The sequence below is a fragment of the Gigantopelta aegis genome, chromosome 4, assembly GCF_016097555.1.
Source record: "Gigantopelta aegis isolate Gae_Host chromosome 4, Gae_host_genome, whole genome shotgun sequence".
Taxonomy (NCBI): domain Eukaryota; kingdom Metazoa; phylum Mollusca; class Gastropoda; order Neomphalida; family Peltospiridae; genus Gigantopelta; species Gigantopelta aegis.
Window position 1 is genome coordinate 55,216,901 of NC_054702.1, and position 26,252 is coordinate 55,243,152.

A 26,252-nucleotide genomic window follows, 5' to 3' on the forward strand; every position below is an offset into this window, starting at 1 on the left:
ATCATCATCAAAACAATTATCATCACAATCATCATCACAATTATCATCATCACACTCACCATCACAATCGTCATCATCACAACCATCATCATCATCACAATCATTATAATCATCATATGTCTCTGTATGACTCAGTTTTTAATCATTTAGTGCTAACAATAACAAGCAACTTCATACCAATTTGTTATTTACATACTACATAGGTCATATCGACACAGAGGAATGGTAGTGTGGTGTGGGCTATAATATGGCTAATGGTTAGCGAGAGAAAACTAGCCATACTTGATCTAGACTTCCCAACCACGGGCGTTCGGGTCCTGGCTGGAGTTTCTAGGTGTTTAATTAGTACCAGTCGATGGAACAACACTTATGCACGATACGACGAGTGTGTGGATGTGCGTAATTCTTTTGGCATGCTTCCACCAGAGAACTGTTCTAGCACGCCTGTCGTGGGCACAACTTCTGAGTTCGCTAGAGAGTTCTGTCCGTGATGACAGGGACGGATGCGCTGAATTGTCCGTGTTCTTTATAGGAAATGCGATGTGAACCCATCCAGCTTCAACAGAATTATAGCCGATGGATTAACCACTGCGACACCAATACTGGTTACGAAAGTTAAAAATGGTGAAAATGTTTTGTTTAACGACACTATTAGAGCACATTGATTTATTAATCATCGGCTAATGGATGTCAAACATTTGGTAATTCTGACATTTAGTCTTAGAGAGCACACTCGCTACATTTTTCCATTAGTAGCAAGGAATCTTTCATATGTCCTATCTCAGAGACAGGATTACACATACCACGGCCTTTGATATACCAGTCGTGGTGCACTGGCTGGAATAGGAAATAACCCAATGCGCTCACTGCCGGGGATCGATCCAAGAACGATCGCGTATGAGGTGAGCGCTCTACCACTGTGGTACGTCCCGCCCAAACTGGTTATGAATTTAGAAGCACAGTGTAGTATGGTTTTTGCTGTTGTTGTTTTATTTCAAAGTGAAAGACAAGAAACCTTAACAAGTATATGTCACTACTTGACCGAAATCACGTTTTTAAAAGTGCATCTCCCATGACGGTCATTGTGCAGGATCTCCGTGTGCTGGAACTACGTCCTTTACAATTCCTGTCATGTCAAGGTCGCAGTAGGCCCTCCTGCATTATACCAGTTTGTTTAGAATCCCTGTCCCGAGTCAGTCCCCCGATCCTATCGGAGGCCGGACTCGGGATAGGTATGTTCGAAACCATAGTGGTATATGGACACGTTAAACCACTTAATAAGAATGATAATAATAGTTTGTTAGTTTGTTCAGTAATGGCAGAAGTGGCAGTCACGCTTGGCGTATGAAGAAAACAGTTTGGGCCACGGCTTTAGAAATAATGCGTTCAATACCTATATGATATGCTGGTAAGCTGCCCGTTACGATTGTGTTAATAACTGAGACATAAAGAAAGAAAGAAAGAAAGAAAGAGAGAAAATCCACAAAGTTCTTGAACTCATTAATTTTATTGGAAATATTTTTTTTTTCTCTCTCTCTATTATTAAAATACCACATTTATAATTCTATCGTCATGAAATAGAAGATTGGTACCATGTGACAGTGTCATGGTCTCTGTATGCACAGTAATGCACGGATTGCCCATGCATTGCGTGCTCATTGACTTGGTACCATTTGTATATGTATAGAGCTAAACTAAATATGCAGAACAAATTTACATGTAATATTTCGAATTTATCTTGGTCGAAATTGTATTAAACTGGAAAGGCAACACCAAAACTCAAATTCGGCAAAAACGATAGAGATAGTCTGGCAAAATAAGCTGGAGTGAAACCTTTTCATCCTGTTTTTCCATAATTCTACCCACAATATTAGTTATAATCCATTTAAAAATGCGTAGTGATTGGTATGCATCCTTATATAAACTTTTTGGCAGTAATGCTAATGTGAATAAATGTTGTTATCCAGATTTGGGCATTTTCGTTTAATTCGGGCAAAACCAGTTTTCCCCCAACCCCCTCCCCTACAAAATTGGGAGCACGTACGTCTATGATCATAGGCAATGTCGACTGAGCAATGAAAGTATGAAAAACGTCGTAGTTCCCGACATGGCAAACTTGGAATGTGTCGCAAAGTGTGGTATCCCGTTTGCGACACTCGACACCATAACACTTGTGGCGTAACCAATAGATACATTGTCGTGAGAGGTCAACGAGAAGTGTCAATGGTCGAGTTCTGGTGTTCCAGATCCAAGACATTACACTACCATTCCGCGTCTCTTTACTACATAACAGCTTAATATACTTCGGTTAAGAAAATAGGTCTTCATTAAAAACAAATAAATTCAAAACTCATAAAATACTGAAATGTCTTTTAAAATATTTCTTTGATGATTACAAGTAGGCTGACTTCTGTAATATTTAAATGAAGTTATTTGTTATCTCTAGCACTACATGTATGACAACAATTAAGCAAACGGCAAGCTGCCTCTTACATAACACCAAAATGACGCGGTGCTCTAACTTAAGATTGGGTAACTATATTAAAACCTATATTGATTGGGTTTTTTAATGGTAGTTATTAAACGACTACTTCCTAGGAATAACATGAATGAATGAATGAATGTATGAATGTTTAACGACACCCCAGCACAAAAATACACATCGGCTATTGGGTGTCACAAATGGTAAGTATATGAAAATATTATCCTAGGAATAGCAGTAACGCAGCCCCCACAACAATGTCTTATATTTCACAGAATATATCTGACAGAAATTGTATTGAAAGGCGTGTGTAAGTGAATACTGGTGTGTAACCCTAAGACTAGATAGACTCAATGGTTGGTGACCGAGAATCTTCACGGTCCACTCGTTTTTCTACTTGGAACAAAACAGACAGGAGGTCAAGAACGATGAGCCAAATGATCATAGACCAATTGCTGTTGCTGGACTGGACATAACCCCGTGGTGAAACGCTCGGTCTAGGATCGATCTCCGTCAGTGGGCCCATTGGGCTATTGCTTGTTCTAGCCAGTGCACCACCACTTGCATATCAAAGGGCATGGTATGTGCTATCGTGTCTGTCAGATGGTGCGTATAAAAAATCCCTTGCTACAAATGGATAAATGTAGCGGGTATCCTCTCTAAGACTATGTCAAAACCAAATGTTTCACATTCAGTAGCCGATGATTAATAAATCAATGTGCTCTAGTGGTGTTGTTAAACAAAAACAAACCTTGATTGTTGAAGATCACCGTGGTACAGTGATGGGAACATTCTCGAGGATTTTCCCCCATGAGAATTAGTAATTACAGTACACACTGATCAGAGTCTCTTGGAGGTTATAAAATGAGTTTAGTAAAATCAGAACGACAAAACCGTTATCCGCGATCAAAACCGTATATCTGTACAATGCAGAGTCCAATGGGTATTTGGCAAAATGGTGACTGATTCCACGAATCTCTATCTAGTGTCTAGTCTATGGGAGGACAGCCACTCCCGAGTAGATCCTTTACTGGACAATACATCCTTCTTGCATTGCCACAAAGAGGACTGCCACCCATAGACAGCACAGGATAGAGCTCATAGGAATAAATACAAATCATTGATCTGTTATATTTATATAAATATTTATTTTTTCATTCTATACATGTGTTGTTCCTATACCAGTGTGATTATATATTTTAATACGACGCTAAACGCTGCTTCTAAAATCTGACCGCAAATCTTTTTGTTCAAAATTTATTTTATGTAGAGTATTTTCTGTTCTTTCATTGACTCTGTGCTGGGTGTCTTTAAACATTCTTTCATATATATTGTATCTAATTAAAGCAAAATTATTTTTAATGATAATAATCCAAATAAATTTTAAATATGTGTTGATTATTCGCCTTTTACAATAGAATATTCTGACTTTATTACAGAAAACTGTTATAGCTCAGTACATTGTTTTGACAAATTGTTTACATAGACATTCGTTCGTTCATATACCTTTGCCTCATACCCAATAGCCGGTTTTCATTTTTGCTGGGGTGTCGATGAACATCCATTCATTCAGTTCTATATTAGTTTGTTCATTCATACATACTATCACTTTTAAAAAATGGAATAAACTGCATTCCGATTTTTAAACATTTATTCATCGAGCTAACAATTAATGTTTTTGTCACTATCTTATTTCTCGTTCCATCCAGTGCACCACGCACCAGTGCATATCAAAGGCCGTGGTATGTGCTATTCTGTCTGTGGGATGGTGCATTTAAAAGATCCCTTGCTGTTAATCGAAAAGAGTAGCCCATGACGTGGCGACAGCAGGTTTCCTCTCCCAATATTTGTGTGGTCCTTAACCATATGTCCGACGACATTTAACCGTATATAAAATGTGTTGAGTGCGTCGTTAAATAAAACATTTCCTTCCTTGTCACATATGTTCAGAGTTCAAATTCGAAGGCATCCCTGAATAAAAGTCCCTCTGTTACCAACTGATTATAATGCTATGTTCACAAAAATATCGAATATCCCTGGCAAATATATAGAGGATAATAAACGAGTTACCAGTTATTATCAAATTTATGTCCCGAGTGAAATAATTTTGTTATTCTATTTATTACCTGAGCAATTTTTTTTGTTTTCTCTAAAAGCTTTTATTTTCAACACACATGCTCGTACATGTATAGAAACGATATAATCCAGTTTAGGCACTGTTCTGAGTATTACTATAACTTTGTAATTTAATAACGTTCATTGAAAATTTTCAAAAACAAAACTTCTCTTTATTCTGGTACAAAATCTATAACAAATTACATTAAAATGACATTTTGTTATAAATTTAACACCAAAAACAGACAGCCGTAAAGGCAAACTCTTTAAACTATATAAGGTCATTGTGTGTGTTTGCCAAATAGTGATGACGTCATATTTAGTACCGACAAGGTCATTGGTTTGTAAGCGTCAAATCATCCAATAGTATTGTTCTCAGTGAGAAATTATGATTTTTATTTTCCCCGTTATGAGTGCTTGCTGGAGTAATAAACACATTTATTATCCATATGGTTCAACGTAACCGAGTTAATAATAATCATACGAAGCACACGTGTAATAACAAGTGTGATGACGTAATTTTGGGAAGCGACGTCATAACATGACGTTGCTTCTCCAGTCCTAGCTCAGACTGTGCATTTGAAATATGATGCCATTTCGTCATCTCCTTCTAGTTGTGGCTGAAACATTTTGAGTTGGGTCTTATTATTCATAAAGAAAACAACAATAATAATATGGATAATAAAGAAATTATTACACTTGCGTGTGAGTCGTACTGATTTTATGAAACTCGTGTCAGGATTCATGTATTACCCTCGCTCTCGCTCGGGCAATATAAATATCCTGACACTCGTTTCGTAAAATCAGTACGATACACAAGCTCGTATAATAATCTCTATCTAGTTATTCAAATTGTATTGTTTATAGCCTGAAGAGTGTAGGCATGGAATGAATGAATGAATGAAAATTAATTAATGATTGATTGAATTAATGTTTAATGACACCCCAGCACGTGTGTGTGTGTGTGTGTGTGTGTGTGTGTGTGTGTGTGTGTGTGTGTGTGTGTGTGTGTATGTGTTACAGGAAATATATATTATCAGGAAATATGTATAATTCCTGAAAATTTCATAAAATATGTGTAATGTCTGATTTACTCAGATAATATGTGAAATTCCAAAAAATTCCAGGAATTATACATATTTCCTGAAATCTGATGGTGAAAATTATAAATATTTCTTGAAAGCATTCTCTTGGGCCATGAAGAGTAAACCAATACTAATCAAAGAGCAGTATTTCATGTAAAGTAGCATTAACATTAAGGACATGCTTGTTTGATGGTTAGGAGATAACAATACAACTGAATGGACTGTTGGACTCAAATTTGTTCAGTTTCAGAAGAACTCCAGTCTTCACAGTGGAATTAAAGGGACATTCCTGAGTTTGCTGCAATGTTTTAAGATGTTATCGACTAATAAAATATTTCTACGATTAAACTTACATATTAAATATATTTTCTTGTTTAGAATATTAGTGGCTGTATATTAAACGTGTTTCTGATCGTTCTAATATTTGTACTAGGTTAATATTCATTTTATTTCCTAAAAAATATTTTGACAAAATCCAGTTTGGGCTTCTTACAAATATTAAGACAACCAGAAACACATTGAATATACAGACACTGATATTCTAAACAAGAAAATATATTTAATATGTAAGTTTAATCGTAGAAGTATTTTATTAGTCGGAAACATCTCACAATGCAGCAAACTCGGGAATGTCCCTTTATGTGCTCCCCATTTGCGGCACTGTTGGGTTCTGGTACTCGCACTGGTCTGTCATCATCTAGCCTACTTCCTGAAATTCTCCATCGACTGCAGTCAGAGGATGATCTACTTGCAGCCATTGCATTGCCAGTACCTGATGAAGATGCTGATCGTGTGACCACTGCAACTGACTCCTCTATACCTGACCCGGCAAGTCCTCCCAACTCTCCAACTACATCCGATGAAGTTACTGTAAACGCTCAAGTAGAACTTGTCTCCTCTTGCCAAGAAGCGATTCAGATACAGCGAAAGAGAGCTAATGAAGCCCAAACTATGCAAGCTGAACGCATGGTGAAAAGAAGTAAGCGTATCTTTGCAGCCATACAAGTCGGCGGCAATGTGACTATACCTATCCCCCATGTTGACAGAGGTAGAACTGACCCACGAAATATCATCGGCGTTGTGACTGAATGTAGTGACAATGACATGTACAGTATTGCTGTGAAAGGTGACACTCTCAGTGGTAAATATTCACGCAACCAAACTGATGTGTGTGCTACCAAGTTGTATTCTGCAGATGACTTTAACACGGAGAAAACCATTTCTCTCCGCCAAGCTGTTCAACTTGACTCTAACTGTGGTGGGCATGGTTATACCAAGTGCAACTGTGCAGGTTCTAAGCGTTGTCAAACTAATCGTTGCCGGTGTTTCAAGGCCAAGATGCAGTGCAACTCTAGGTGTCACTCGACACTGCCGTGTACAAATAAAATCTCCTAAGTGCAATTCACTCCTTCCTGAAAATGAACACTAAACATTCCCATGGAAAACCGTACCAGACCTGGGAAACGTTCAGCCTGCCTCCATTCACTAATGTTTTTAGATTGATGTTTACGCTACACATTAAACCGAATAACCACTTCGGGAACTAGTCAAAATAGCGTGTAAACGTTTATCAAAAACCGGCTGATTGAACGTGAATCATCGTCAGGTTCACCCAGCTAAGGTTTTGCAAACGTCCGCTAACTATTTTATTGGTTCCCAATGTGGCCATTTGGTTTACCATGAAGAGCATAAACCAGTCTAGCGGACGTTTTTCTGTCTGGTCTGGCTGAACTCGGCCTTGGGTGAACGTGGATCATCCTCAAGTTCACCCTTCTAACGTTTGGCTAACGTTCGCGAACTATTTGATTGGTTCCCAGTGTGGCCATTTGGTTTACCGTGAAGCGCATAAACCAGTATAGCGGACGTTTTCATGCTCGGTCTGGCTGAACTCAGCCCTGGACTAATCACGAGGAACTCGTCGTGAAAAAGAAAAAGTTTGTTTTGTTTAACGACACCACTAGAGCACATTGATTAATTAATCATCAGCTATTGCATGTTAAACTTTTGGTAATTATGACTCGTACTAATCAGAGGAAATTCGCTACATTTTTTTCATTAGTAGTAAGGGATCTTTTATATGCACTTTCCCACAGACAGAAAAACACATATCACGGCCTTTGACCAAGTTGTGGTGCACTGGTTGGAAAGAGAAAAAAACCCAATCGGTTGAATGGGTACACCGAGGTTTGATTCGATCCTGGAATACAAGCAACTCAGGTGAGCGCTCAACCGACTGAGCTAAATTGCGCCCCTCGTAAAAGAGAAGGAAAATAGCAAACAGGAATGTATTAAATCGAAAGTTAGACTGTAAACCTAAAACAATTCCACAAAATTATGCCATTGTGACCACAGTGCGAAATTCATTTTATGTTCTGAATGTTTATACAGGACTACTCAAAGGGACATACATGTATATATCATTATGGAAATGTACACGAATACAATTTACAACTTGTGCTCACCTTGCTCACCTGTGCTCACTGTGTGGCTGTGTTACATGTTTAACTTTACTCAAATATTACAGAGCTAATTTGCACCACGGTATTGGGTGGGGGAGGGGGTAATAATACATGTTCTTTATTTATTTTCAAGTGTTTGGAGCGAGCTGTCGCGTGTAGTGAAAATATTATAATTATTTGGAGTCACCTGGCTCTGCTAATTCTATGGCGTCACCTGGCTCTGCTAATTCTATGGTGTCATCTGGCTCTGATAATTCTATGGTATCAACTGGCTCTGATAATTCTATGGCGTCACCTGGCTCTGCTAATTCTATGGCGTCACCTGGCTCTGCTAATTCTATGGCGTCACCTGGCTCTGCTAATTCTATGACGTCATCTGGCTCTGCTAATTCTATGGCGTCACCTGGCTCTGCTAATTCTATGGCGTCACCTGGCTCTGCTAATTCTATGGCGTCAGATGGCTCTGATAATTATGTGGTGTCAACTGTCTCTGATAATTCTATGGCGTCATCTGGCTCTGATAATTCTATGGCGTCACCTGGCTCTGATAATTCTATGGCGTCAACTGGCTTTGCTAATTATATGGAGTCATCTGTCTCTGCTAATTCTATGGCGTCAACTGGCTCTGCTAATTCTATGGCGTCAACTGGCTCTGATAATTATATGGTGTCAACTGGCTCTGATAATTCTACGGTGTCATCTGGCTCTGATAATTCTATGGCGTCATCTGGCTCTGATAATTCTATGGCGTCATCTAGCTCTGCTAATTGTTTTATGTCATCTGGCTCAGATAATTCTATGATGTCACCTGGTTCTGCTAATCATATGGTGTCAGATGGCTCTGAATATTCTATGGTGCAACTTGGCTATAAATAATGTCTATGATGTTCAAGCGGATGAAACCTTATTCGTCGATCTTCCTAAAATGGCGTCATTATATTAGCGGTGCTCCTGACCGTAGACACATTCTTAGAGTGTGTGTGGTTTTCTGGTACAGACTGTCTAGATGGCAGCCTGCCAATGGCGTGCTTTCTGACAATGGTAGATAGTTTCACCATTCTTTAAAAGGGACCGACACTAGTTTTTAAACACTATGGCATATTTTTCACTATTAGAGCCGTTTTTTATCACTGAAATCAAACATTACTTATATTTTATTATTTAAGTAACCACTTCCGTAAAAACGAAGTGTTTCTGGGCATCCTGGTGTTTCTAATAACACAAAATGCATTTTTCATATCTTGAAAAACGCACGTGCATATGAGAAGTAACGATTATGGAATTGCGTTTTAGTCTATTTTTAAGGGTATTTCAACGTCACCGACTCTTGTTTCACTGTTCTATCCAAATTTGTTACATGTTTGGAAATTAACCAAACTTAGTGTCTATTTTTACGGGTTGAAACTAGGGTCTGGGTGAAAATATGCCTTAGTGTTTAAAAACTAGGGTCTGTCCCTTTAACTATTGTATTACGCAAACGGTTTTCCGGGTACCATGAATAATTTGCATACATACGTATGGATGTGGTAATGATGGAATTGTCACGTGACCTTTTGCACGCGCATTTCATGTTGTGCACAAAACTGATAATGCACGTGCACCATCTCGAAGGACTGAGCATTGGATGAGTGAAAAAAAATTGTTTTGTTTAACGACACCACCAGAGCACATTCATTTATTAATCATCGGCTACATTTGGTAATTTGGACATACAGTCTTAAAGAGAAAACCCTGGGTTTTTTCATTAAAAGCAAGATATCTTTTATATGCGCCATCCCATAGCACATACCATGGCCTTTGATATACCAGTCGCGATGCACTGGCTGGAAAGATAAACAGCCCAATGAGCCCACCAATGGGGATCGATCACAGACCGACCGCGCATCAGGCGAGCGCTTTTCCACTGGACTACATCCCACCCCTGGATGAGCGAAAAGTGATGCCAGCATTTAGGTAATATATAATTTGCTAATTAGGCTACTTTAAAATGCAATGTCTTAGTATATGCAGCTTTGTATTAAAGTCGGGGTTTTTTTTAGTATACATGTACTCAAACAGACAGACAGACAGACAGACATAATCAAATGTAGACATTTAAGGTGCTTTGACATTCAGTGCATCGAAGCACACGAATATAAATGAACAGACCATAAGCTAATATTCTAAAATAAATATATTATTATTGTTATTCCCTGGCGCTTCAACCTTCTCCATCCTCTTATTAACTCAAACTAAATAGTTAGCTAATGTTGGTAGCCACAACCCACAGCCACCAGACGAGGTTCTATTATTCAAAACAAAAACAAAACAAAACAAAATACACAAACATAATTTTATTGTTATAACGTTTTATACAAACTGAGCAAAAATAGTTTGCATATTACATATTTTTGACACAAAACATGGAATTTTTTGTCTAATTTCAGTCAATTTTAGCACTTTTCAAATACCACAAAGTGAAGATTTTTTTATATCTTTCAATTTTGTACATTGATAATAAAAACCCCAGATAACATCAATTTATGTAAGTTGTAGTTTATACAAAAATTGATAATACAAACATGAAATCGACTTATAATGTCCCAATTTTAAATGTTGGGCAGGTAACCCCATTTATTATATGCGACCGTTACTTCCAATACATATGAAAACCTTTTATCATCATTTTTAAAATTATATTATTTGAGTAGTTAGCAATTAAAACCAGTTATTATGTGTAAACGTTTCTTCCTAAAAACCTAATAAAGTTGTGACATGTATTTACTATGTTCTACAGCAAATTGCTGGGCAATCATACCCGGCTATTATTTGCAGACTTTACATCCTCGTTGTTTATTGACATTTTTGTTTTATACGTTAGTAAACTGTTAACATTTCAAGTTAAAAACCATTGGAACTTGATTAACATGATGAAAGTATTTCTAGTTACAACCATTAGAACCAGAGTGGCACGATGAAAATACTTCAAGTTACAACCATTAGAATTGAAGTGTGGCGTGATGAAAATACTTCAAGTTACGACCATTAGAATTGAAGTGTAGCGTGATGAAAATACTTCAAGTTACAACCATTAGAATTGAAGTGTAGCGTGATGAAAATACTTCAAGTTACAACCATTAGAATTGAAGTGTGGCGTGATGAAAATACTTCAGATTATCATTAGAACTAGATCTGGAGTAACATGATGAAAATACTTCAGATTATCATTAGAACTAGATCTGGATGAAATGATGAAAATACTTCAAGTTACAACCATTACAGTTAGATCTAGATGGAATAATGAAAATATTTACAGTTACAACCATTACAGTTATATCTAGATGAAATGATAAAAATACTTAGTTATAACCATTACAGCTAGATCTATATGAAATGATGAAAATACTTATAGTTACAAACATTACAGCTAGATCTAGATGAAATTATGAAAATACTTTATTGGTTTAATAATGGTGATACAAAGCTATATGTAATTTAAAACAAAAGACGGCTTCTTTTTTTTTTTTTAAATTGTATTTTTAAAAGCCATGACTTCGGACACACACAGTTCTAGTCGCCACTACTCGTAATAATCACTTGATTGTCCAGTAAGGGCTGGACGTAGCTCAATGGTAAAGCACTCACCCGATTCGCGTTCGATCCCCGTCGGTGGGCCCATTGGGCTATTTCTCGTTCTAGCCAGTGTAACTCGACTGGTATATCACTATATATGCTATCCCGTCTGTGGGATTTTAATGCTACTTTGTGAAACTTATTGAATATCCCTGGAAAATGTACAGATAGTTAGTCATTCAAATGTTATTGTTTATAGCCTGAAGAATGTTAGTGGGTATGAAAGGCCTAGCAATTCATACACAATCCAATATAATCAATGTTAAACAAAACTAACTTTTAAAACAAACTTCTTCTTTTTTGGAAGGGGGGTTATTTGGTTTTCACAATATCGTATTCTTGAAGCCAGTCATTGTTATAGGACTAACGGTAGAAAATTATGATTTTCAATGCACAAATTTATAATATTAAGAACCTCGCTATACGTCAACTTGAATATATATTAAAAAAAAATTAAAAAATTGGTGCCCACGAAAATAACTTATTTAAAAATATTTATATCTATTTTTACCACAATGCAACTGTTTTACGTTTAAGAAGAGAACATTGTGAATTAATAAATAATCTTTTTGAGGACAAGGAAACTGGCATATGTATGTACTAGTTTATAGTGGACGGATAATTAGGAATGTTTTTTCAATCAAGTTGTCTAGGAAAGTGGGAGGGCCCGAGGATTTCCTTTCAAAATGTTGTCCAGCTCCCGGCTCATCTGACACAAGGCTAACGGACCACAGCAGTTGGTCACCATGCAATCGTTGCAAATACTTCCCTGAAAAACAAAACAGAATATGGTAATATGCTGCAGTGTCACTGTTGGCAAATGTTTCATAGTACATCGCATATGAAGCCATTACAATATCATCCATTCTTGACATGATCAATATTTAGATACAAATATATTTTAAACTGTTAGGCCACAATATTATCCTGTCGGCATAGGCGTACGGGATCCCGTTTTTTGCAGGAGTGGGGTGGTGGGGGGGGGGGGGGGGGGGGGGGTTTCCTTAATTAAACGAAAATGCCCGAATCACGATAACAACATTTATTCATATTAATGCCAAACAGCTATATAGCGTTATAAACTAATCACTAAGCACGTAGAATGATGGAAATACATGGTAAAAATGTCTCAGGTTAGCACATTTTGCCAGAATATCTCTATCGTTTTAGCCCGATATGAGGATTTGCTCCACCACTAGTGCCCCCCCCCCCCCCCCACACACACACACACCATCCCACCCCCGTTTCGTACGCTTATATGCATTCATTAGATTTTGCATGTCGGTCACATTCACTGGATTTTGCAGTAACATAATGTTAGTATTTTGCAAGAATAATTAATAAATATTTTTTGTAATTAATTATGTCACTTTAAGACCGACCCTTTAAGATGTCGCAGAAATTACACGTACAATAATAATAATACCTGTATTGAATGAACACCTCTAATATGCGACCTGAAGACTGTAGGCCATGTAGGAACACAACACGGTCCCCAGCAAGAGTCCCCTTGTTTACTGGACAACACACAGCAGTAATACAGAGGACAAAACCACGCGAAGAGGCCTGAAATAAACAAAACAGATTACAAGAATCTGCACCCCAGAAAAGATAATCTTGTAATATATTACTGGGAAAGTGTAGTGGTTTTTTGTTTTGTTTGTTTGTTTGTTGTTGTTGGTTTGGGGTTTTGGGGGGTTTTGTTTTGTTTGTTTGTTGTTGTTTGGTTTGGGGTTGTTGTTGTTTGTTTTGTTTGGGGTTTTTTGTTTGGTTTTTTTGTTGTTTTTTTGTGTGTGTGGGTTTTTTTTTTTTTGGGGGGGGGGGGGTTGCGGAAGTGTACTCGGAAGAAATAATAAACAATCGCCTACGTAAGATTTCGTATGATTAACAAATCTTATCGACATATATTTAAATTATCACACAAATAATTAATCTTAAATATAATACAGAGCATTAAAACTAAAAACGTGTTTGTCATCCTGTGTCGTAATCGGCCATGAAATAAAACAAGTAATAAAATACATTTTGTAGCTCAATAATTGTTAAACAGTTTTACATTTCTATTTTTTAAATAATCGTGAAGACATATATTGAAGATAATAAACGAGTTACCAGTTATTATCAAATTTATGTCCCGAGTGAAATAATGTTCACTTGTTACGAGCTTTAGCGACATAAATTTGATAATAACTGGTACCGAGTTTGTTATTTATTTATTACCCCAGCTATTTGGGGTTTTTTTAAGCCTTTATTTTCGATAGGCCTATATAGCCTACTACATGTATCTAGAAACAACGTAAACTACTTCACTGTTCTGTGTATTGCTTTAACTTTGCATTTTATTCACGGTTCACAGATAATTTTCAAAAACCAAAGTTCTATATATTCTGTAAAAAAACAAATCTATAATGAATTGCATTAAACTACCATTTTATTACAAGTTCAACACTGAAACCAAAAAGACGTAAACGCAAACGTTTTAAATTAAAAGAAAGAAATGTCTTATTTAACGACGTTCTGTCTACGCTCTACGTCCTGTCTACGCTATACGTTCTGTCTACGCTGTACGCTCTACGTTCTGTCTACGCTCTACGCTCTACGTTCTGTCTACGCTCTACGTTCTGTCTACGCTCTACGTTCTACGTTCTGTCTACGCTCTACGTTCTGTCTACGCTCTACGCTCTGCGTTCTGTCTACGCTCTACGTTCTGTCTACGCTATACGTTCTGTCTACGCTGTACGCTCTACGTTCTGTCTACGCTCTACGCGCTACGTTCTGTCTACGCTCTACGTTCTGTCTACGCTCTACGTTCTACGTTCTGTCTACGCTATACGTTCTGTCTACGCTGTACGCTCTACGTTCTGTCTACGCTCTACGCTCTACGTTCTGTCTACGCTCTACGTTCTGTCTACGCTCTACGTTCTACGTTCTGTCTACGCTCTACGTTCTGTCTACGCTCTACGCTCTGCGTTCTGTCTACGCTCTGCGTTCTGTCTACGCTCTACGTTCTGTCTACGCTCTACGTTCTGTCTACGCTCTACGTTCTACGTTCTGTCTACGCTCTACGTTCTGTCTACGCTCTACGCTCTGCGTTCTGTCTACGCTCAAAGTTCTGTCTACGCTCTACGTTCTGTCTACGCTCTACGCTGTACGTTCTGTCTACGCTCTACGTTCTGTCTATGCCCTACGTTCTGCCTACGCTCTACGTTCTGCCTACGCTCCACTTTGTGTCTATGCTCTACGTTCTGTCTACGCTCTTCGTTCTGGCTACGCTCTACCACTGAGCTACATCTGGACCCAAAAATATATTGAAATGAAAATGTACTGAAATAAAAATATACTAAAATGATAATATACTGAAATGAAAATATATTGAAATTAAATTAAATACGAACTAGGAGACATTATATTTCGAGGGCTAACAACGGGAACTGGTTTTAACCAAAATAGTAGTATTCATGCAACAACAACAGCAACACAAATACAAGTTTAACATTTGAGAAGAATCTGTAATAAAAAAAATTAAAAATTAAAATTAAAAAATGTTTATTATTCAAATTATGTAGTTTTGTCAAGTTTTTTGTCATTCAAAAAATAAACAACAAAAACAAACAAACAAACAAACAATCCACCAAAAAAAGAAAGAAAGAAAGAGAAATAAAGTAGAATACAAATACAGTTAAATAAAAAGAAAAAAATGCGAAATAAGAGACTACTACACTAATGTTTCACAAGGAACAGACAGAACGAGTTCTGTTTGTCACCTAAGAAATGAAGGTACACGTACAGTCTCCGACGTCTTCGAAGCAACCAAACAGGCCTGTGCTCCAATCTCGAAGTGGATGCGGCTGCATTGGGTTCATGCGCATGGGCTGGTTTATTATCACTGTTGTGTGTTGTTGCTGGAGAAAAAACCCACAAAGAAAAGTAAACATATTGTGCTTCGTCGAATTGGTCAACTTTGTCGTGGCAGTTGGTAGTCCGAGCCTAGTATTAGTTGCACCAGCTATCGTCATGCATTCTAGGCTATTTGTGAAAAGAAAAAAAAGCGTTTAAGACATGCTTCCCCTTAAACACTGGGCTATTTCTCGTTTCAGCCAGTGCACCACAACTGGTATATCAAATATGATGGTATGTACTATCCTTTCTATGAGATAGGACATATAAAGATCCCTTGCTACCAATGAAAACAAATGTAGCGGATTTCCGCTCTAAAACTATAAGTCAAAATTATTAAATGCTTGACATTCAATAACCTGGGCCAAGACGTAGCACAGTGGTAAAGCGCTCGCATGATGCGCGGTCGGTTTGGGATCGATCCCCGTCAGTGGGCCCATTGGGCTATTTCTCGCTCCAGCCAGTGCACCGCGACTGGTACATCAAAGGCCGTGGTATGTGATATGCTGTCTATAGGATGGTGCATATAAAAGATCCTTTGCTGCCAATCGAAAAGAGTAGCCCATGAAGTGGCGACAGCGGGTTTCCTCCAATATCTGTGTGGTCCTTAACCATATGTCTGACGCCATATAACCGTAAATAAAATGTGTTGAGAGCGTCGTTAAATAAAACATTTCCTTCCTTTCTTCCTTCCAATAACCAATGATTAATAAATCAAAGTGTTCTAGTGGTTTCGTTAAACAAAATAAACTTCCCTCTTCCTTCTCCTTGAATAAGGTCGATTAATGAAAACCAGTGTGGCGGTCATCTACTTACGATGATACCTCACTTGACAACCTGGGATATAGATTTAATCAAGTGTAACAAATACCACTACATATTAGTTTAAACCAAAAAGCTCTGATCATGCTTGACGTTGTCAAAAGAATTCCGATAATGAACGAACGAACGGACGGACGGACGGACGGACGGACCGACGGACGGATGGACCAACGAACGGACCGATGGACGGATGGACCAACGAACGGACAGACGGACGGACGGATGGACGGACGAATAAATGCTTAATGACACCACAGTACGAAGAACATCAGCTATTGTGTGTCTTTTTTTAATAAATATAATGTTTTGTTTAACGACACCACCAGAGCACATTGATTTCTTAATCATCGACTATTGGATGTCAAACATTTGGTCATTTTGACATATAGTCTTAGAAAGGAAACCCGCTAAATGTTTTCCATTAGTAGATAGGGATCTTTTATATGCACCATCCTGTAGACATGATAGCACATACCACAGCCTTTGAAATACCAGTCGTGGTGCACTGGCGGGAGCGAGAAATAGCCCAATGGGTCAACCGATGGGGATCGATCCCAGATAGACTGCGCATGTACCACTGGGCTACGCCTCGCCCCTGTATAAATAAAGTATTGAATGCAAAATACTCACTGGCTGAGCTGGCTGAACTGGCTGAACTTGCGCCATTTTTGTTTGTTCTGTAAAAGAAATGAAACATGCATTACAAGTTGTTAATCATCAACTAAGTTTAAACCACGAAACTCCTCGCCGCCAACACTTGTCCGCCCCCATACCGCCCTTGCCCACCACATCCATAGCCATCAATATCTACAAGGTTAAACACATTCTATGTTCTATTCATTACTGTTGTGTTATATTTGGGCTGTTTATCTTTGTTATTTTCAAATTAGCTATTCTTCTACAACTACTATTTCGTCTTCTTTTCTTTTTTTCTTCTTTTTAATTAGTTTTATTAAATATAATTTAAAGGTACATTTTTGTCATACTCTATATAAATATAGATTTTAAAAAAAGTGGCTTGTGTCCCCCACTAAAATCTTTGACCCCCTCACAAAAGTTTGTGCCCTCCCTACTCTAGATATCGTTCCTACGAGTTTGGTTCAGGGATGGGATGGGGTGGGTTGGAGGGAATAGGCGTGGGATCAAACATGTAAAAAGAAGATACAAAGTTGTATAATTTGAATAAATAAATAAAACTGCTTTTATTTAAAAAAAAAAAAAAAAAAAAACAACAACAAAAAAACAGCAACAACAACATGATATTGGACATAACCAGTTCTGGGTGTCATCCTTTGAAATACCACATGAATTAATAGCACTTTGAACGAGCATATACTATAAAACACAAACCACACAGGTGTATCTCATCACAACTAAGTCTTGTTACGGCTGATTCCAAAGTTTAAAAAAAAAAAAATGAAATTAATATTCCTGAAACCTGTGCAGGTACCTCCACAAGTAATATTCAGTGGTTGAAATTAATAAAGTGAAACAGCAGTGAAGAAATTGAGACATTTGACAAATATATTTTCATAAATGTGAGTACACACTATATTTGGAAGCTGGGTAATTTAGAATAGCGTTATCATCATCGTCGTCGTTGTCATCACCATCATCATCGTCGTCGTCACAATCATCATAACAATCATCATCACAATAATAATAATAATAATAATCATTGTCATCATCATCACAATCATCATCACAATAATCATAATAATAATAATCATTGTCATCATCACAATCATCATCACAATACTCATCATAATCATCATCATCATCACAATCATCATCATCATCACAATCATCACCACAGTTATCACCACAATCATCAAAACAATCATCATCACAATTATCATCATCACAATTGTCATCATCACAATCATCATCATCATCATCATCACAATTACCATCATCCCAATCATCATCATCACCACAATCATCAAAACAATCAACATCGCAATTATCAACATCACAATCATCATCACAATCATCATCATCACAATCATCATCATCATCACAATCATCATAACAATCATCATCACCACAATCATCATCATCACAATCATCATCACAATCATCATCATCAAATCATCATCACCACAATCATCATCACAATCATCACCACCACAATCATCATCACCACAATCATCATCACAATCATCATCATCACAATCATCATCACCACAATCATCATCACAATCATCATCATCACAATCATTCTCACAATCATCATCACCACAATCATCATCACAATTATCATCATCACAATCAGCACCACAATCATCAGCATCACAATCAGCATCATAATCATCATCATCACAAGCATCATCATCACAATCAGCATCACAATCATAATCACAATCATCATCATCACAATCAGCATCACAATCAGCATCACAATCAGCATCACAATCATCATCGTCACAATCAGCATCACAATCAGCATCATAATCAGCATCATCACAATCAGCATCACAATCAGCATCATCACAATCAGCATCACAATCAGCATCATAATCATCATCATCACAATCATCACCACAATCATCAAAACAATCATCATCACAATTATCATCATCACAATCATCATCACAATCATCATCATCCCAATCATTACCACAATCATCATCACAATCATTACCACAATCATCATCACAATCATCATCACAATCATCATCACAATCATCATCACAATCATTACCACAATCATTACCACAATCATCATCACAATCATTACCACAATCATCATCACAATCATCATCATCATCATCACAATCATCACCACAATCCTCATCACAATCAGCATCACAATCATCACCACAATCACCAAACAATCATCATCACAATTATCATCATCACAATCATCATCACAATCATCATCATCATCACAATCATCACCACAATCATCATCACAGTTATCATCATCACACTCATCATCACAATCATCATCATCATCATCATCATCATCATCATCATCACACTCATCATCACAATCATCATCATCACAATCATCATCATCATCACAATCATCATCACCACAATCATCATCACAATCATCATCACCACAATCATCATCACAATCATCATCACAATCATCATCACAATCATCATGAAAGAAAGAAATGTTTTATTTAACGACGCACTCAACACATTTTATTTACGGTCATATGGCGTCAGACATATGGTTAAGGACCACACAGATTTTGAGAGGAAACCCGCTGTCGCCACTACATGGGCTATTCTTTCCGATTAGCAGCAAGGGATTTTTTATTTGCGCTTCCCACAGTCAGGATAGCACAATCGGTCTACAGGTACTGGGTTCGGATCCCAGTCGAGGCCTGATATTTTTAATCCAGATATCGACTCCAAACCCTGAGTGAGTGCTCCGCAAGGCTCAGTGGGTAGGTGTAAACCACTTGCACCGACCAGTGATCCATAATTGGTTCAACAAAGGCCATGGTTTTTGCTACGTAACCACCATACTCCACTTATTAATGATATTTTGTAAAAATAATTGAATTATGGCAATGGTCCATAATTCAAAAACTAACATTGCTGAGAGGGTTGACATGGATTTTAGTCCATCATGATGTAGTTAAAGTGATGCAATAGTTAGATTTGGTCTGTAAAAATTAATGTAATTTTTATTTATTATTCATTAAAAGAGAAATAAGGTCCTTAAATCTGTGACAGTATGCCTTTAACAGTAGTCCGGGATCCACAGGTCTCAAAACCCTCAAAAATGGGCTGAACCTGACTTCACCTAACACACTTTTATTTCGTGTTTTATTTGTTTGAATAGGCCTTCTTGTGATAGAATTGGGTGGTCTACTTTGCCAAAAATTTTGCAGACAAAAATTATGGCTACATTTATACATATACTATGCAATATTTTTGTAGCAAAAATAATAAAAAATAATATAAAACAAAATGATTATGTTCTTCCCTACAAAACCTCTTTTTACTGTAGCTCATTAAATGTATTCTAATAGTGGCAAACAATTAACCATTAACCCACTGACCTGGACATACAGCCCAGATAACTGAATTAAGTGCCCATGATAGCGTGCTTGAACATTAATTGGATATATGCACGAAAATCAAATTAAAAGTAAAGAAAAAAAATCAGTTCAACACATGCTATGCATTCTGATGCATGGACCAGTTCTCACAAACTATGTCTTACATCATTCATTTATGAAACTTCATCTCAATGACTGTTAACAAAAAAAAAATCAAATTTATTAAATAAAATATTAATTGATGGTATTTTTTGTAAGGTTTGTTTTTTTAACATACAAGTACATTGAGAAAAACATCTATGGATGCAACCATCAGCTACACTGAATATTGAATAATGTTATGGTAGACATTTAATTTCACCAAATTCTTGATTGATAATTATCAATAAGTGACTACTATTAACCTGTTACCTGTCTAGCATTGGCAGCAACAGCCTACATAAGCATACGAGATAGGGGGCTGGGGGGCGGGGGGGGGGGGGGGGGGGTAACTACCCAAGTGCTGGAGCTAAACGTAAAATTCGGGCAGAAATGATACAAATATTCCGGGAAAACCTGAGACCTTTTTTTCCGTGTATTTCCATAATTTTACCCTAATTAGTTGTAATCCATGTACAAATTTGTAGTGATTCGTTTACAACCCTATATAGCTGTTTGGTAATAATGCTAAGATGAATAAATGTTGTTATCCAGATTCGGGCATTTTCTTTAATTTGGGCAAAAGTCAGCCTGCCCCCCTCCCTACAAATATGGGAACCCGTACACCTATAACATCCTCAAATGAATGCCAAATCAGTATATGCCTACATGTTTATGCATTATGTGGCCACAATTAAAACATTGCCTGTAAATAGATTATTTTACGCAACCAGGAGTACAGGCATCAAACCATAAACCAAAAGGAAAATGCAAGTTAGGAATGCATTCTTAGAGTAAATTTTGTAATTCATTCAGTTTGATTATATATTTCAAGAAAGTCCAGTTGCAATGTGGCCTTAGGAAGGTTCAATATACTCATTTTATAAGATAGTGTGTGTGATTCAAACTGAATCCACCGCCACAGTATTTGTTTAGTTTACGAAGATAGTCCACAACCTAAGTGGAGATGATGTCCTAGGAGGAAGACGTAACCAGGATCAGCACAGGGAGACGACAGCCAAATCGCACCAGTGGCTGGCCTTTCTGCAATGCATACCCTCTGTCGTCCTGCCAAGATAGCTGGTACTCAAGTCTACACATCGAGCCGCTAGCCAGTTGCACCAGTGGCTGGCCTTTCTGCAATGCAGACCCTCTGTCGTCCTGCCAAGATAGCTGGTACTCAAGTCTACACATCGAGCCGCTAGCCAGGTCACTTATACTTTCTTTTATTTAACGACACCATTGGAACACATTGATTTATTAATTATCGGCTAATGTCAAATATTTGATAATTCTGACATAATTTTAATCCCGATGGAAACCCGCTATATTTTCCTTTAGCAGCAAAGGATATTTCATAATATGCACGTCCCATAGACAAGGCAGCACTAACCATGGTGTTTGATATACCAGTCGTATGCCATTGATTCGTACAGGGAAACCCAAGCAGAGAATGGGTCCACTGACTGGCACCAAACATACAACAAAATCATCACAAGCATGCGTTCTGCCGATTGTGTTAGATACCCCTACGTCAAGCCAGCTTAGAGTCTGGCATTTATCCAGCAACCCCTGCGCGTGTTGTAACCTCACCGTGGTGCAGGGGTGTAACATTTTCTTTGAGAATGGCCAATACAGCACAAAATTGAAGTTTTGAGTAAAATTCAGTATCCGTAAAATTCTGTGATATTTGTGTTTTTGCACAGTTCTTTACACTGTTCTTTACACTGTTTTTTTTTACACTGTTTTTGTTTAAACCTTGAATTTTTATACTGATGTTGATCATCACTTTATTTATTTGCATTACCATAGTTTGCCACCCAATAGCCGATGTATTTTTCATGCTGGGGTGTCGTTAAACATTCATTCATTCATTCATTCATTCATTATCCAGCAAATCGAATCTCTATCTAGTGTCTAGTCTATGGGAGGACCGCCACTCCCGAGTATATCCTTTACTGGACAATACATCCTTCTTGCATCGCTACAAAGAGGACTGCCACCCATAGACTAGTTTATTAGCACAGGATAGAGCTCACAGGAATAAATACAAAGCATTGATCTGTTATATTTATATAAATCTTTAGTTTTTCATTCTATACATGTGTTGTTCCTATACCAGTGTCATTATATATTTTAATACGATGCTAAACGCTGCTTCTAAAATCTGACCGCAAATCTTTTGGTTCAAAGTTGATTTTATGTAGAGTATTCTCTGTCCTTTCATGAACTCTGTACTGGGTGTCTTTAAACATTCTTTCATGTATATTGTATCTAATTAAAAATAACTATTTTTAATGATAATGTTTAAAATGGAATAATCCAAATACATTGTAAATATGTGTTCATTATTCGCCTTTTACAATAGAATATTCTCAATCTAATAAAAATTACCTCCACTATTATATGTGGATCTAATAGCAGCCCGTTGGAGTTCATGTCCAGTTGACCTTTCATTCGACCAATCAAAACCTTACTTGCAAAATTATGCCACTGATTTGAAAAGAATTTGAAAACATTCGGGATTATGCCGAGGGTATACGAAATGATTCGGGTGAATTACGAAGTATGTCGGAAACTTATTTCAATATAAAATTTTATATAAAATTCGTTTCAAGACGAAAAAAAAACCATGAAGGTATAGCCATAAATCTGTTTATATTAGTATACAATCCAGAGTTTAATACTGCACTTTTCCTCCTGTTTTTTAACGTTGAAATAGTCCAACAAGTTCGCCTATTGCATAAATAGTCTAGCCCGATATTTTTAGAATTTGTATGCTCCCGAATAACGCTATAAAAGGCGAAGTGTAATTGGTCGATATTTAAATTGTTATTTATAGATGAAATGTCACCTGGACATGGGAGTCCACGCAATGCTATTAGATCTACTGGTAGACCAATAAAGCTACTTTTAATCTGATTGGAATATTCTGACTTTATTACAGAAAACTGTTATAGCTCAGTACACTGTTTAGACAAAATGTTTACATAGACATTCGTTTGTTCATACACCTTTGCCGTATACCCAATAGCCGATTTTCATTTGTGCTGGGGTGTCGATGTACATCTATTCATTCAGTTCTATATTAGTTTGTTCATTCATACATACTACCACTTTTTAAATATGGAATAAACTGCATTCCGATTTTTTAACATTTATTATTTATCGAGTTAAAAATTAATGTTTTTGTCACTATCTTATTTCTCGTTCCATCCAGTGCACCACGACTGGTATATCAAAGGCCGTGGTATGTGCTATCCTGTCTGTGGGATGGTACATTTAAAAGATCCCTTGCTGTTAATCGAAAAGAGTAGCCCATGAAGTGGCGACAGCAAGTTTCCTCTCCCAATATCTGTGTGGTTCTTAAACATATGTCCGACGACATTTATCCGTACATAAAATGTGTTGAGTGCGTCGTTAAATAAAATATTTCCTTCCTTGTCGATATCTCATCGACTTCATGACTCTTACACATGTTCAGAGTTCAAATTCGAAGGCATCCCTGAATAAAGGTCCCTCTGTCACCAACTGATGATAATGATATGTTCACAAAAATGTCGAATATCCCTGGCAATTATATATAGGATAATAAACGAGTTACCAGTTATTATCAAATTTATGTCCCGAGTGAAATAATTTTCAGATGTCACAAGCTTTAGCGTAAAAAAATTATAATCAAACCTGCTGTTTACATATGCTTTGAATTTTGTATTTTTACTTTTTTAACGTTTTTTTAAATTGTATTTTCTTCCTCTAATTTCTCAGCCCGCTCTAATTTGCAACAATGCCAATATTGTTTTCCATAATCCTGACCCTAAGACAATATATATAGACAAGATATTTTGAAATCCCTTTACCTATGCTGAACTTTGCTGCTCCGCTGTAGAAAAACCCGATGTCGTAACATACATACATACATACATACATACATACATACATACACACATACATACATATATACATACATACATTTTCATTATACAATCAATTTGGCAAACAGACTGTCCAAATGGGCTTAAAATGTTCACAAGGTATTAATAATTTAAATAAACACAAAAACTAATGAGATTTAAACTGAATACTTTTTAAATAAATTAAACTATACTAATATATGCTTTGCTTTTCTTCTTTATTACACTGGCATATTAAAATTGTTTAACTGTGTTTAGTCGAATATGACTTACCTGCGGGTAAAATCAAAGCCAAAATGTTTCGATAGATTGTTTTGCCGAACCCATGTATTATATTTCGTGTGTTGCTAGGGGCGAGACGTAACCGAGTGGTAATTAGTTCTCGCGTGATGCACTGTCAGTCTAAGATCGATCGCTATCGGTCGACCCATCGGACTGTTTCTCGTTCCAGCCAGTGCACTACGGGTATATCAAAGGCCGTGGTTTGTGCTATTCTGTCTGTGGGACGGTGCATATGAAAGTTCCTTGCTACTAATGCAAAAACTAAATATACCAAAACAGATCTTAAAATTGATGTTTATATTGATTTTTGTGATGCAACTGGGAGGGGTTTGTAACCAGTGGTGTCCACTTCAAGTTACGTATAGAACCAAACCGTTTTAGCACAAGTTAAGTAGGAATTTATTTTACTACATAGTTCAATTCGTTAAAGCACGACGACGTGCATATTAATATATGCGTTCTTGTCGAGATCCTCGTCACAGAAAAAAAAAATAATCACACTTTAATTAGCTTTGTTAGGTCGAGATTTTATTTCGAAACTCACGCCTATGAATGTTTATATTATGTCAACCTGGACAACACGATATCCGACATTGTACTAAATACGAGACAGGGTGGCCTGAATTATGCCTAACAACAGCCACTGTTATGCGTTCTGGTCTAGTGTCCGTCTTACTTTAAGGTATCATTTTCAAAGAAGGACCCAAATGTGATCTGCTGATCTAACACGTCATGATTGGCAAGTCTGGCATTACGCCAAATCATTAATTACTAATGACATCGATAAACATGAAATGAGGAAGAAAATTATATTTCATAGTGGTTGTTTTGTGGGGTTTTTTTTTTTTTTTTTTGTTTTGTTTTGTTTTGTTTTGCTAGGCAGATCCCGCCCCCGATTCCCCCCCCCCCCCCCCCCCCCCCCCCCCAAGCTTTTTCACATTGAAGACTGTTAAAAAAAAATACTATTCTTCCTTTTCATACAGAGCACCAACAAATGTCATATACGGGACTAATTGCTGTTTGTTCCCAAAGCATTCTGTACCATTAAACAAAACGCAGATTTCTTTCCATGCCTCCCCCCCCCCCCCCCCCCTAAAAAAAGATAGTTAGCTGTACCATATTCTCCTAGATAATACATTGGAAGCGGTAATACTTCACGGGGGAAGTGTCAAATAATCATATATCTCATGAACACGGATAAACCTTACAATGTCCAAAGAAAGAGATAGGTGTACCAAATTCTCTCAGACAATACGTTGGAAGCGGTAGAGCTTCTCTGGGGAAGGAAGTGTCTGATGATCATACTGGCATGCAAAATCAGATTCTGCTGCTAAACAGTTTTGCACAATGGTATCTAAAAAGCACAAGGATATTTAGTAACATGATTGGACTGGAAGTTTCAATGGTATGGATTACAATTT

The 26,252-nt window shown here is 37.2% G+C and overlaps 2 protein-coding genes across 2 annotated transcripts; one reads left to right on the plus strand and one right to left on the minus strand.

Moving 5' to 3' along the window:
* Window positions 1-6,321: 6,321 nt before the first annotated feature.
* Window positions 6,322-7,077, plus strand: LOC121369894. The gene has a single exon (XM_041494972.1). It carries the CDS (start codon window positions 6,322-6,324, stop codon window positions 7,075-7,077), a length of 756 nt encoding a protein of 251 aa, XP_041350906.1.
* A 3,384-nt stretch (window positions 7,078-10,461) lies between these two features.
* On the minus strand, window positions 10,462-24,913 carry LOC121372125 (cornifelin homolog B-like). Its single transcript, XM_041498389.1, has 5 exons — window positions 24,823-24,913; window positions 17,103-17,149; window positions 15,541-15,655; window positions 13,180-13,319; window positions 10,462-12,522 (listed from the first exon to the last, which is right to left on the minus strand). The coding sequence occupies exons 2-5, from the start codon at window positions 17,136-17,138 to the stop codon at window positions 12,403-12,405; spliced, it is 411 nt and encodes a 136-aa protein (XP_041354323.1). The 5' UTR covers window positions 17,139-17,149; window positions 24,823-24,913; the 3' UTR covers window positions 10,462-12,402.
* Window positions 24,914-26,252: the final 1,339 nt, after the last annotated feature.

Excerpts from the sequence above, each read along its gene's own strand:
- LOC121369894 (XM_041494972.1), top strand. The coding sequence starts at position 6,322 with ATGTGCTCCCCATTTGCGGCACTGTTGGGTTCTGGTACTCGCACTGGT.
- LOC121372125 (XM_041498389.1), bottom strand. The coding sequence starts at position 17,138 with ATGGCGCAAGTTCAGCCAGTTCAGCCAGCTCAGCCA. Across the intron at positions 15,656-17,102 it reads CAGTTCAGCCAGCTCAGCCA|CAACAACACACAACAGTGAT; the intron begins GTGAGTATTTTG and ends TTTTTTCTCCAG. Across the intron at positions 13,320-15,540 it reads CTTCGAAGACGTCGGAGACT|GCCTCTTCGCGTGGTTTTGT; the intron begins GTACGTGTACCT and ends TGTTTATTTCAG.